The sequence below is a fragment of the Neophocaena asiaeorientalis genome, unplaced genomic scaffold, assembly GCF_003031525.2.
Source record: "Neophocaena asiaeorientalis asiaeorientalis breed wild unplaced genomic scaffold, Neophocaena_asiaeorientalis_V1.1 scaffold230, whole genome shotgun sequence".
Classification (NCBI taxonomy): Eukaryota; Metazoa; Chordata; class Mammalia; order Artiodactyla; family Phocoenidae; genus Neophocaena; species Neophocaena asiaeorientalis.
In genome coordinates, this window is record NW_020175186.1 from 2869470 (window position 1) to 2881711 (window position 12242).

Sequence of the window (12242 nt, forward strand, 5' to 3'; positions counted from 1 at the left end):
CAATCAAAGTGATAAGGGAAGGCCGTCAACATTTTATGAAGGCTTCTTACCTTCTCAAGACCCACAACAAACATCTTTTGGGTGAAACCTTCCTCAGTCGTTTTTGATGGAATTAGCCGCTTCTTTTTCCGGTAGAACTTTGTTCATGTTCAGGTGACTGCCTCTTTACTGGCTTAGGACTGGTTCTGTATGGTCTGGCTTTTTTCACTTAGTATAAAAGCCAGAATACAAGGACCACATCTCACTGACCTTCGGAATCGTTACTGCCTCTGGAATTCAGCAGTCTCTTAACAGCTCTTGAATTTGCTTTCCCAGGGGCAGGGAAGGCAAGAGACCATCATAGCTTCCACATTTCCAACTGATTCATAACTCAGGAGGAAACCTTGGATCTTTTTGGAAGCGCTCACTCGTTTTGTTGGTACCGTTGGCTGAAGTAGGGTTCAGATATTAATAGATTCAGGTAGGCTGGAGCGCAGCCTACAGCTAAAGCTGAATGAGTCACCTTTCACTCAATGTGCTTCTTTCCTTGCAGATGCTCAGCATCAGTCTGTGGATGCTCTCCAAGGTCAGAAAAACCAGCCTGGGAGAAAAAAAAAAAAATCATAGAGAGGTATCTTACAATGCTCTTCTGATGTCAGCTAAAAATTGGTGTGCTGTGATTCCCAGTGGCACAAAGAGATGTTACTTTATGACAGTATTTAATTCTGAAATTGAGCCCAGCAGGGGGAGAAAACATCTTAGCATGAATTTGCAAGTATCTGACATAGCTGTATATGGGAAATACTTTTAAAATATCAGAAAATCCAACGATCTAACTTCTACCTTATGATGTATTTAACCCTGTGTGAGAAGACTTCTTTACTACGCACGGGATGACCAAAAGGTTATTTGAATTTTTAATCTGCAGATATTTGATCTGGCAGGCAACATGTTTGTTTGACACATATCTTGGAATATGGTGTAAAAATTCATCTCACCAGGCAACAGAAATTTAAAGGGTTATTGTATTAGTCAGTTGGAGCTGTCATAACAAAGTGTCATCGACTGGCTGGCTTAAACAACGGAAATTTACTCACAGTTCTGGAGGCTGGAAGTCTGAGATTAGGGTGCCAGCAGGGTTGGGTTCTGGTGAGGGCTCTCTTCCTGACTTGCAGATTGCTGCTTTCTCCCTGTGTCCTCACGTGGCAGATAGAGAGTACGCTCTTTCATGTCTCTTCTTTAAAAGGCACTGATCTCATCAGGAGGGCACCACTCTCATGACCTTATCTAAACCTAATTATCCCACAAGCGCCCCATCTCCAAATGCCATCACATTGGAGGTTAGTGTATAAACATAATGAATTTTCTGGGGGAACACAACTCAGTCCAGAGACGTTATATAGGAAGCTCCCTAGATTGTCTTATTTTTCTCTTCTCTTCTCTTTTCTTGTCTTACTTTCTCCTTTCTTTGCCTTCCTATATTCTCTTTACTTCCTGTCATGTTCTCTTCCTTCCCTTCCCTCCCTCCCTCCCTCCCTTCTCCTCCTCCTTCCTTCCTTGCCCATTTCCATCCTCCCTTCCATCCTCCTTCCTCTCTCTCTCTCTCTTCCCACCCCTCTCTCTTACACCCTCCTGCCCCCCAAAGCTCCTTGTGATAACATGCTTCAAGGCACAGACATTTTGGGGTTGAATCTGATAGGCAGATGTGTTTTGCTTGGTTCAAAATATTTGAAAAAAAAATGGAGGCACTATTTTAAAAAGTTAAATTAATACTAGGGTATGTAACTTCTCTAGAAAGATCAGAGATCTAGCCCACAGTCCCTGGGAGGCAATACTACAGAGTGATGAGTACAAACTCTGGAGTCAAGCTGCGTGAATTCACATCCCGGCAGTCCAGGTACACCTCCTGGCTATGGGACCTTAGACAATTAACTGTCCGTTCCTATGGCCCTAGTCTCTCATCTGTAAAGTGAAGACAACATTTCAAATTCTTCCACTGTCTTTCCGCCACTGAGGTTTAGTGTCATTTTCCATGTATCATTCGCCTTGCACAGTGTTTTTCACCTTGTAAGAGAAGAACCATTTCTTTGTTCTCGGAAGTAGAGAAATGAAAACGATTGAGAGAGATTGGTAGAGTGAGGGGGGGAAGGGAGAGAAAGGTAGGTAGGTAGGGATTGATTTATATTTTAGGAAAAATAATATATACCTTATTTATTTGGGGGAAGGGGCATATTTTGCGCGTATATCTTCTGCCTGGCTTCTGTTGGCATTTGGTTTATATTTCTGATTCCATAGGCATTTAATTTCTCTCCCCTTGCTTTAGGAAGAAAACAATAATTATAGAGAAGCACGGAACATTGGATAAAGTACTAACTCCAGAGTTAGAAGACCTTGGTTCTGTTACCAGCTCACTGATTATCTGTGTACCTTTGGACAGGTCAGAGTTCTTCTCTAGGTCTTTATTTTCTCATCTGAAAAAGGTCATAATAATTCATATCTTGTCTGCTTCACTGGATTTTTATAAGTTCAAATCAGAAACCATATAGGCCCTCACTTTACAAAATACCCAGTGTGACAGTTGGGAGAGTACTGACAGTTCTAATATCAATCCCAGTGCCACCATGTTTTTATGACTCATGATTTCTGAAAAGTCAGGAGATTAAAGTCTGGTAGAATTGCTCTGCAGGTTATCTTACTAGTCCCTGGAGGGCTTGTCCCGAGCTGTGCTTTCGTTTGAATGTCTGTTGCTAGTCCTGGCTGTTCTTCGTTTTCTGGGGAGATGCCAACTCAGTTGAAACAGGTATCCAGGAACAGTGTGAAGGTTCAGGTCATCTTAGTAGTATTTTCTAGGACTTGTGTCTTGGAAAAGACATCTGGAACATCTTCAAGCTCATTGAAACAGGATGAAAGCGGGTGGCCCAGAATATAATGCTACAGAGGCAGGGTTTATGATGAATTGTGAGGACAGAAACACCTGAATGTGTCAAGAACTTTAGAACCCGGGAAGTCTTTAGATGCTCTCTGATCCAACTCACCATTTTATAAATGGGAAAACTGATGTCTAGAGAAGTGCCCAGTGCTAGGGTTAACTAACAGAAAGAGCAAGAATAGAGCTTGACCCTTGACTGTCAATCTAGCACTCGTGTCCAACAGTCAGAGTGGAAGAAGTGTGCTCTTTTTTTTTTTTTTGTGGTACGCGGGCCTCTCACTGTTGTGGCCTCTCCCGTTGCGGAGCACAGGCTCCGGACGCGCAGGCTCAGCGGCCATGGCTCACGGGCCCAGCCGTTCCGTGGCATGTGGGATCTTCCCGGACCGGGGCACGAACCCGTGTCCCCTGCATCGGCAGGCGGGCTCTCAACCACTGCGCCATCAGGGAAGCCCCGAAGTGTGCTCTTGAAGTCACAGAAACCTGGGGTGAAATTGTAGGTGTTCTCCGTGTCGTTTCTGATGGCAGTCCATTGGATGGTTGGGGATAATGAAATGAGATGCACACAGTTCTAGGCACAGAGCACAGTCTCAATAAATATTGATTTTCTTTGTTCACTCTGTTTCTTTTTTAAATGTGCACAGGGAGTGGGGCATAACTTCTCCCCCTACTCCCCCCTTGCCCCACTCTCTGCATCCAGCCCTCTCTGGGCTGCCTTTTTCTAGGAAATTCTTATGTAACAAGTCTGAGTAGATCACACTGTTCTATTTAGAGAATTCTTTGCATTTGCTTCTACCCAAGCTCTACACTCTAATTTAATGACGACGATGCCAAATTCAGCTCTGTGTGTTCTGAACAGTCTCATGCAGATGGACGCTGGTGATATGTGAAGAATCATTATGCCACATCAGATTTCACTTGAAAGTCCATAGGTATACCTTCTTAAAACGAAAACAAACTACTTTATTTTCCTGGGAAGGGACATAAATCATGTATTTTTATTACCCCAGAAGACCAACAGAGGACAAGCACTGATATTTCAAAGGTGACAAGCAATTTATAAGAAGGAATCACAATCTGAGCCCCATTATACTCCAGCTGATATATACTGCAGTGGGGTTTACAGGTGTTTCTCTAGCAATATTTAAGAAAAGACCCAGGCCCCTTTGTCACTAGTTTCTAATCCTACAGGGGGCCTTCAGTAGTCTTAAGCCTCCTGAGTTGAGGTTGTATCAAGGGTTCCAGCTCAGAGCAGAATGCTATCACCTGTTTCGGGGTCCTGGATCTCTGGAGTCTAAAGTTTGAAAGTGTTAGGATTTAATATAAAAGAGCCACAGAAGCTGTGATGCAAAGTACAGCTTTACTATTTTAACAGAGAGTGTGATACAAAACCAAGGTCATGAACAGTATTGCACGTGGACATAGAATTTGGAGATCTGCCTGTTTCCATACACTTTGTGATGGCATCAGCCACGTGTAACATAGTCACAGAATCGAAAAGTTACGGAGGGCTAAAACTGGCCCAGTGAGATCAATGCCAACTTTGAAGGGAGACTGTGGATTCAAACCCAGGGTCTTAGGCTTACTGACTTTATGCCTTGGACAAGTGATCTAATAATCTCTGAGCCTTGGTTTCCTCATCTTGACATGGGGGTATCTATCTCCTATAGTAAGTAGTCAAGTGGAATAAATGGGGTGATGGGATGCTACCTGTGGAGTACCTAGCATAGTGTCTCATATGTTGAAATGACAGCTACTGGGTATTAGCCAGGTGCTAGGGGCTGTTTCTAGTTTTACCTTTTGAGATTAGCAACTATTAGCCTCTTATTCATTTTGGTATCATACTGTGCTTAATGATGTGTTTTAAAATTTTTATCCATTCATCCTTCTGGTAGTCAGCTTAACTGTGGTTCTTAGAAATTCTTGCTAGACTGATCCAAACCTTTAGATTGAGCCTGGCCTTCAGTGTGTTCAACTTCTCCTTTGAAGTTCAGTCTCAGACATAGCGTCTTCTTGCCTTCTGGCTTTTGGGTAAATATGAGACTGGAAAGGACCATTGCTTGAGAGAGGGACCTGCTTTAGGCAAAGCACCATCACCACCTGGGCAAAAGTCAGATGGCTTTTCAGGCTTATATTTAAAAACCTCATTGTGGGACTTCCCTGGTGGCACAGTGGTTAAGAATCACCTGACAATGCATGGGACACGGGTTTGAGCCCTGGTCCAGGAAGATCCCACATGCCTGCCGTGGAGCAACTAAGCCCGTGCGCCACAACTAGTGAGCCTGCACTCTAGAGCCTGCGAGCCACAACTACTGAGCCCGCATGTCACAACTACTGAAGCCCGTGCGCATAGAGCCCGTGCTCTGCAACAAAGAGAAGCCACTGCAATGAGAAGCCCGTGCACCGCATCGAAGAGTAGCCCCCTGCAACTAGAGAAAGCCCACGCGCAGCAACGAAGACCCAATGCAGCCAAAAATAAATAAATAAATTTATATATTAAAAAAAAGAAAAAAAACCCTCATTGCTTTGGGCTCACTCAGTTTCTGTCTCTGAGCATCAGGTCATTCTTTAATTGGGGAGTTCTGTTTGTTTTTTTCTTTCTTTTTTGGGGGTAACTATTCATGACCTTTTAGGATCTTGTCTGTGAACAAAAAGCATTTGTCCTAGGCTCGTTTTGAAAAATCTCAGTTGTTTTCTATGTCTCAGGATTTTCTCCGGATATCCCAGGTCTCTGAAGATGTTAATTCTGTTTTGATTCTCTGCATAACCAGACTTGCTTGTGAAGCACTCTTGAATCCTCTTGAAACTGTCTCCAGGCTTGTGCCTTCCCCTGAGGATGGAGAGACAATCTTTCTTAGGCAGATGTGTCTCCCCTCCATCTCCTGTCCCCATCCTCAAACTAGGGGAATTGTCAGTTCCTTACTTTCTTCCATCCTCTTGTCTCAAGGGACCTAACCGATGACTCTAAACACTTTTTCTCTCCCTACCCTCATTTTTACCAGGAACTGATTTTTATATCTGCTGTTTGTGTGATAGAAGATAAGTAACAAAGATAAGGTTGTGACAGTTTAATTTCCTGGTACATTTGTCAACTTTTCTGCCTTACTTTGGTTCTTCCTCTTTCTGGACTGGTACCAGAGCATTATTAGATATGCAAGGGCTGGAATTACCAATGGTATGAATTGAAAACAAAAGCAACTCAAAGACACATCAGCAGAGTGGCAGGGATGTGTGGCCATGGGGTCCTAGGTGGCTCGCAGAGAGCAAGGGTTGGATAAACCTATGTGAGAAATTCTCTCTGAGGTTTCCTAACATCCCCTTTCTGATTTTTGAAAATATTTTTACTCAGGGCCTTGGCATCCTATGAAACGAGGAGATAGCTTAGCTGTTTGAATCAAAATAAACTTGTTATGGCCAAGTAACTCCTTCAAATCTAGATGAGGCAGACACCTCTCAGCAGTTATGCAGTGGCCTGAGGGAGATGAGTCAGGAGTTTCTCTCTGGGAGGAGCTGACAAGGGTCCATGACAGAGAAACAGTCATTGCCATCAGCAGCCTGGTTGGCAGCTGTGGCCCATGGGTGGAAGATTGAATTGCCTCTGAGGCAAGTCCTGACTAGTTTCTCATCTTAAAAAATGGCTGGGCATCCTAGCAGTACAGAATGAGTTCAGTGTGGCTGCATCTCTGTGAGTAAAATACCAGTGTGACTTAGCCTTCAGCTGGCCCTGCTCCAATCCACTCTCTTCACTACAGCCGAGTGATATTTTGAGAACAGAAATTGGACTGTGTCACCACCGTGATTAAAGCCCAGGCTCCTTTACGTGGCCTCCAGGGCCCAGCAGGGTCTGGCCCAAGCTCATCTTTCCAGTTTCTCTTCAACTAGGTAAAGTTCCCTCCTCTAACGAATTCTTCTTATTCTTCTCTATCTGGTATGTAATTCCCCTCCCCTTCACCTGTTTCATTTCTATTTCAGGTCTTGGATGAGCAATCACTTCCATAGAGAATCCTTCTCTGAACCTCTCAGACTAGGTCAAATCCCCATGAATTGATCTCACATTATTGGTAGAACATATAAGTTCTGCTCAGTGTCTTGCCAGGCTGTGAGGTCCATGATGGAGTTTTGTTCATCACTCTGCCTCAAAGTGTAGTAGAGGGCTAATTAGTGTTCTTTGAACGTACAGACTAAATGGTCCTCTCCCTTTCTAACTCTGCAATGACAAAAAGTTTAGCCCCTGTAGTTTCCCTTCTGTTTCCTCATCTCCAATCTCTAAGCTGAATTTCTGTTCATCTTTCAAGGTCAAGCTTAATGATCTTCTTTGAGATGTTTCTCATGGTCATTCTTTGTACTAGTCAGAGTAGGCTCAGTGGCTTAAACTAACAAAAGCATATTTCTAGGTCATGAAATGTGTCCATCATGCTGGTCTGGTGGCCTGCTCCTCATTCAGGGAGGCAGGCTGAAAGAGACTTCATCTCTGTGCTCCCATACTTTCCAAAAAAGAAAGAAGGAAATGCGTTAAGCCTGATGCTAGCCCTTAATCTTTCCACCCCGGGGTGGTATGCCCCTGCTCAGATTCATGCTTTGTCATAGAGCCATGCTTAGTTTTGAAGAGGATGGGGAAGTACAGCTGTATTATGTGCCCAGGAAGAGGAAAACTGGTAATACTGGATGAACAGTACTTATGCTGACTAGCCCCCTCCTATACCTGGCTTTTCTTGGTGTCCTAGTCTCTCACTTACGATGATCGATTCTTCTACTCTCACATAGTCATATGAAAGACCTTGTAATCAACGAAATCACCTTTGAACTCTTAATGTCAAGCACATTACTCTATAACTCCATCTCCTAGCTTTCCAGCTCACACGCTTCAGTACTCTCACTGGCATAGTTCCTTGCCTCCATCAGGATTCATGCTGCAGTTCGGGTTCACTTAGGAAGCAAACTCTGAGATGGAGACTGGCATGCAGGAAGTTTGTTAGGGAGTGCTGTAGGGGGTGAACATATATGGGGGAAGGGAAAGATACAGGACTGGGCAGAGGGCAGATTTAGCTCATCTCAATGAGTTCTCTGAACCTGGGATAGTCCTTTACACTTACCTTGAGTTGGGGTAAAGGAGAACCAGCCTCCATTGAAGGTTGTCCTGAGGACGGCAGTGTAACTAAGGATAAGGCAGCTCGATTCAGTCAAGGACAGTTTTCCTAAAAGGCTAACAGCTGAAGATCATTAGCAGGTGGTACTTCAGGCAGCTGGGGGAATAAGTTCTTCAGATGTGAGGAGAGATCTGGGCAGTACATTTCAACTGTCTACACCCATCTTACTGTCGTCACTTCTGTCCTTAATAGCTGAGGTTCCTTGACATCTCATTATCATCAGCTCTTTTTTTTTTGCAACCTCAGTTCCCTTATTTCTCTTTTTACCCATCCTGTTTGTTTAAAAACTCATCTCTGGGTACACCTAACTTTCCAAGTACCCTGCCCCTACCCCACATACCTGGATGAGACAGGAAAAAAAACACATGACCATGCTGACTGCTCTCACTTAATATTTATGGCCACAAATCACACATGCCTCTGCAGCCACCTAGTATACTCTATAGTAAATTCTCTTTCCTTCTTTCCAAAATGATTATTTCATAACTTTTCCCCTTTCCTTAAACATCCAATACCTCCTTCCTCTCCTAGTTCTCTTTCTTCTCGTTTCACTGAGGAAATAAAAAAACAAGTAAAGGAGAACTACTTCATCTTTCCACCACCCAATATGCCAACTTATCTCCACCTCTTCCCTTATCTCTTGGTTTCATTCTTGTTGTAAAGATGACTTCCTCCATCTGTGGACTGGAACACAACTCCTCTTGCCTCCCCAGGACTTGACTTCTGCAAAGATCTGTTCTCTCTTCTATACTGTCAATTTTCTTCACTAGTGTTGAATCATTCCCAATGGCGTGTAAACTCACTGTGGTCTTTTCCATCACAAGAGAGTCTTTAAACAAGACTGTCTTTCATCATCGAGTCTCCCTAGAGCTACTGCTTCAGTTTTTCTTCTCTTGATGACAAAATATCTCAAAAAGTTCGCCTTGTTTCTCTGTCTCCTTCATCTTTCATTCTTTCTTTAATTGACTCCAGTCAGGCTTTGCCAGCCCCTTTCCCCAAACTACTCTTACCAGGCCAAGGGCAGCAGTGAACTTCTTGCCAAATCCAATGGTTAATTCTCTTTCTATCTTATTCAACTTTCTCAGCATCACGTGACAAAACTGACCATTACTCCTTTCTTGAAACATTTTTCCTCTTGACTTTCATGATATCCACTCTTCTGTTTTCTTTTTATGGCCGAGTAATATTCCATTGTATATATGTGCCACATCTTCTTTATCCATTCATAGTTGCTGTAAAGCCATTTTTGAAAACATAAATTCCAGAAAATACTAAACTCTTGACTTAAGGTTGTAGGTTATCTTAATTCTTACCATGAACTTTTTATGAGAAAGCAGATGGTGCTCTGATCTCCATTCCAAAGAGAAAAGATCTTTTTTGTTGAATCAGCCCATTATTCTTTGACATGGGATGCATCTCCAGGTTAAGGGGTGAAAGACATTAATTTGCATTAGACAGTAGCTGCAGTCTGTATTCACAGTACAACGTGGGAGAAAGTCGCTACACCATCATTTTGTAACAGATGGATTAAAGCATGTCTTAGTAAGAAAAACAAGCAGAGAGGGGCTCGATTCCCTTTATCTCTCTGATAAAAGCAACACCATGTACAGTGGACACCTAATAAATATTCATTGGTATCAATGCCTGGACACAGAACTCCTTGAATTTGGACATTTAAAACAAGCATCTTTCTTGGTTAGAGATTAATAATAACATATTCAATCTTCATACTTAGGTTCTTCACTGTTGTGTCCCACCATGCATCTTTCTAGAAATATTTTCAGTTTAAGATGGGATCTTCTGCATCAGCTGAATTTGCACTTAAGCCTTTGTGTTTAACACATCTTGCTTTTTCTCTTGGCTTCCATGGGCATTCGCCCTTTCTAATTTCATTGTAAGATGATTACATTCCGGTTCAACCATCTGACTAACCGTGATATTGCTTCTTTTTTTTCTCCTTCAGATATTGATGAGTGTGCGGCTAAGATGCATTACTGTCATGCCAACACTGTGTGTGTCAACTTGCCTGGGCTATATCGCTGTGACTGTGTCCCAGGATACATTCGCGTGGATGACTTCTCTTGTACCGGTGAGCATTAAGAAGCAATGTTGCTTTTCTGATTCAGTCCTCCTCTGTGCCAGTATCTGTGTCATTACATTTAGCTCTAAGTACACTAAGTACTGTTTTCAACTAACTAGTTCTTCTCTTGCATTATCTTATCATCACCTTTTTAGGAATGAAGTGATAATAAGAGAAATTTTGTCTGCCTAATTTATTTCCACTCCCAGTATTTCTGTCTCTGTGTGTGTGCGTGCATGCATGGGTATATGATTTGAAATTGAAGACCCAGTTGCCTATGGTAACACTGAAGGACTTAGAGAGAGACATCAGTTCCAAATTGAGAAAAGTATCAAACTGTTTTCCTTCCATCAAGATGAAATGTGTTTTTATGTGAGAAAATGTACTTTGTTCTCATTGGGAAAGATAAGAGGTTAAATTTAAAGCAGGAGCGAGAGTATCTGGTGGGCACGGATTGGGTATATGGGAGCCAGTCAAGACTTTTCACTGACATATGCTTATTGTCAGTTTTGTCCCTCTTCTTCCCTTTATCACTGGGCTGTGAATACAAAACTGGAACTTCATGGATTGTGGTCACTGCCTCTGTGTGAGCAGTGCTGGCTTGGTGGGCATTTGGTTTGGGGTTCCATTATCATTCAAATCACGAACACAGAGACAGGAACAGTAAATTGGTTAAGGGTGGTAGAAGATTCTGAGTCTTTCTTCTCTTGGATGAAATGTCTTTAAATGCCCAATCTGTAACCTATAAGGAAGGTGCTCCCTGAATACAAGATTTCAGTCATGCTGTGTATTTCTCTGACTCTTGGCATCTTTCTCTTTGTCCTAATGACTGGTATATAAAAAATGATTTCTTTTTAAATTAATTCATTTATTTTAATTTATTTAAAAAATTTTAAATTTATTTTCATTCACAGTGGAATTCCACTCTTAATATATTTTATTTTATTTAAATTTTTAAAAAATTTATTTATTTATTTATTTTTGGCTGCGTTAGGTCCTCATTGCTGCACGTGGGCTTGCTTTTAGTTGTGGCGAGTGGGGGCTACTCTTTGTTGTGGTATGTGGGCTTCTCATTGTGGTGGCTTCTCTTGTTGTGGAGCATGGGCTCCAGGCGTGTGGGCTTCAGTAGTTGTGGCACGTGGGCTCAGTAGTTGTGGCACACGGGCTTAGTTGCTCCACGGTATATGGGATCTTCCTGGGCTCGAACCCGTGTCCCCTGCATTGGCAGGTGGATTCTTAACCACTGCGCCACCAGGGAAGCCCCAATATATTTTATTTTGAATGGCCTTTTCAGAGGTGTAAAAAGTTATAAAAGTTTGAGAAGCATATTTGTATGTCCAAATACTTTTGCCATTGATTGTTGTATATTTTTACGTTACTGTTCTTTGGCTAAAGGATTTCAGATTGATGCAAGATTCTGACTCCTGCAGTAGACCAAATATTGTTTACCTGTCTTTTATGTATGATTACAAAATTCCCAGAGAAAAAAGAGACTTCATAAACATTATGCTGTGATCCAAACATTTTAAGGGGGCAAAACTCTTTTGGACCTGTAAACAAATATAGTCTAAAAATCTGTGATATTACAGATGAGTCTTGTTCTGTTCTCAGTGGTCTGTCCGGGTCCTGACTTATGTTAACCCTAACATGAGGCAAAGGCAGCGGATCATCTCCCAGCACAGAGGCACCGTATCATGCAACTCAGACCTGATTAAGGCACTGCTGGGTGGAAAGGCCTTGTTGAAATTATATCAGAATACGTAGCACCTCTGCTTTTATTTTCTTCACTGAAGGAGGAAGACAAGAGCTGGTGCTTGTTGAAAGCCTCTTAAGGACAGGTGCTCTGCCTGGTAGTTTGTACAGTATATATGCAACCAGATGGAAAATGTAGTATTTTAAGAACTAGCTCCAGAGTTACTTTTAGAAAGAGAAATGTGTTGTTTGGAGTAAAAGGCAAGTGTATGGTTATCAGTGGGTACACCATCCAAAAAAAACAAAGAGTAAGTAGTTCTGCAGGGGAACTTTTTGTTTTGTTTGTGCATGTATCTTGTCTGAGAGAGAACAGAAAAGTTAGAACAAAAGAGAGAAATATATATATATATATATATAT

At 42.2% G+C, this 12242-nt stretch overlaps 1 protein-coding gene across 3 annotated transcripts in view; it reads left to right on the forward strand.

Moving 5' to 3' along the window:
• Nucleotides 1-12242, forward strand: part of NELL1 (neural EGFL like 1) — an 844123-nt gene that overhangs the window by 385704 nt on the left and 446177 nt on the right. For all 3 annotated transcript variants that reach the window (XM_024764657.1, XM_024764658.1, XM_024764659.1), the window contains one exon: nucleotides 10016-10141. In XM_024764657.1, coding sequence (XP_024620425.1) covers nucleotides 10016-10141 — 126 coding nt within the window. The remainder of the gene's footprint in view (nucleotides 1-10015; nucleotides 10142-12242) is intronic.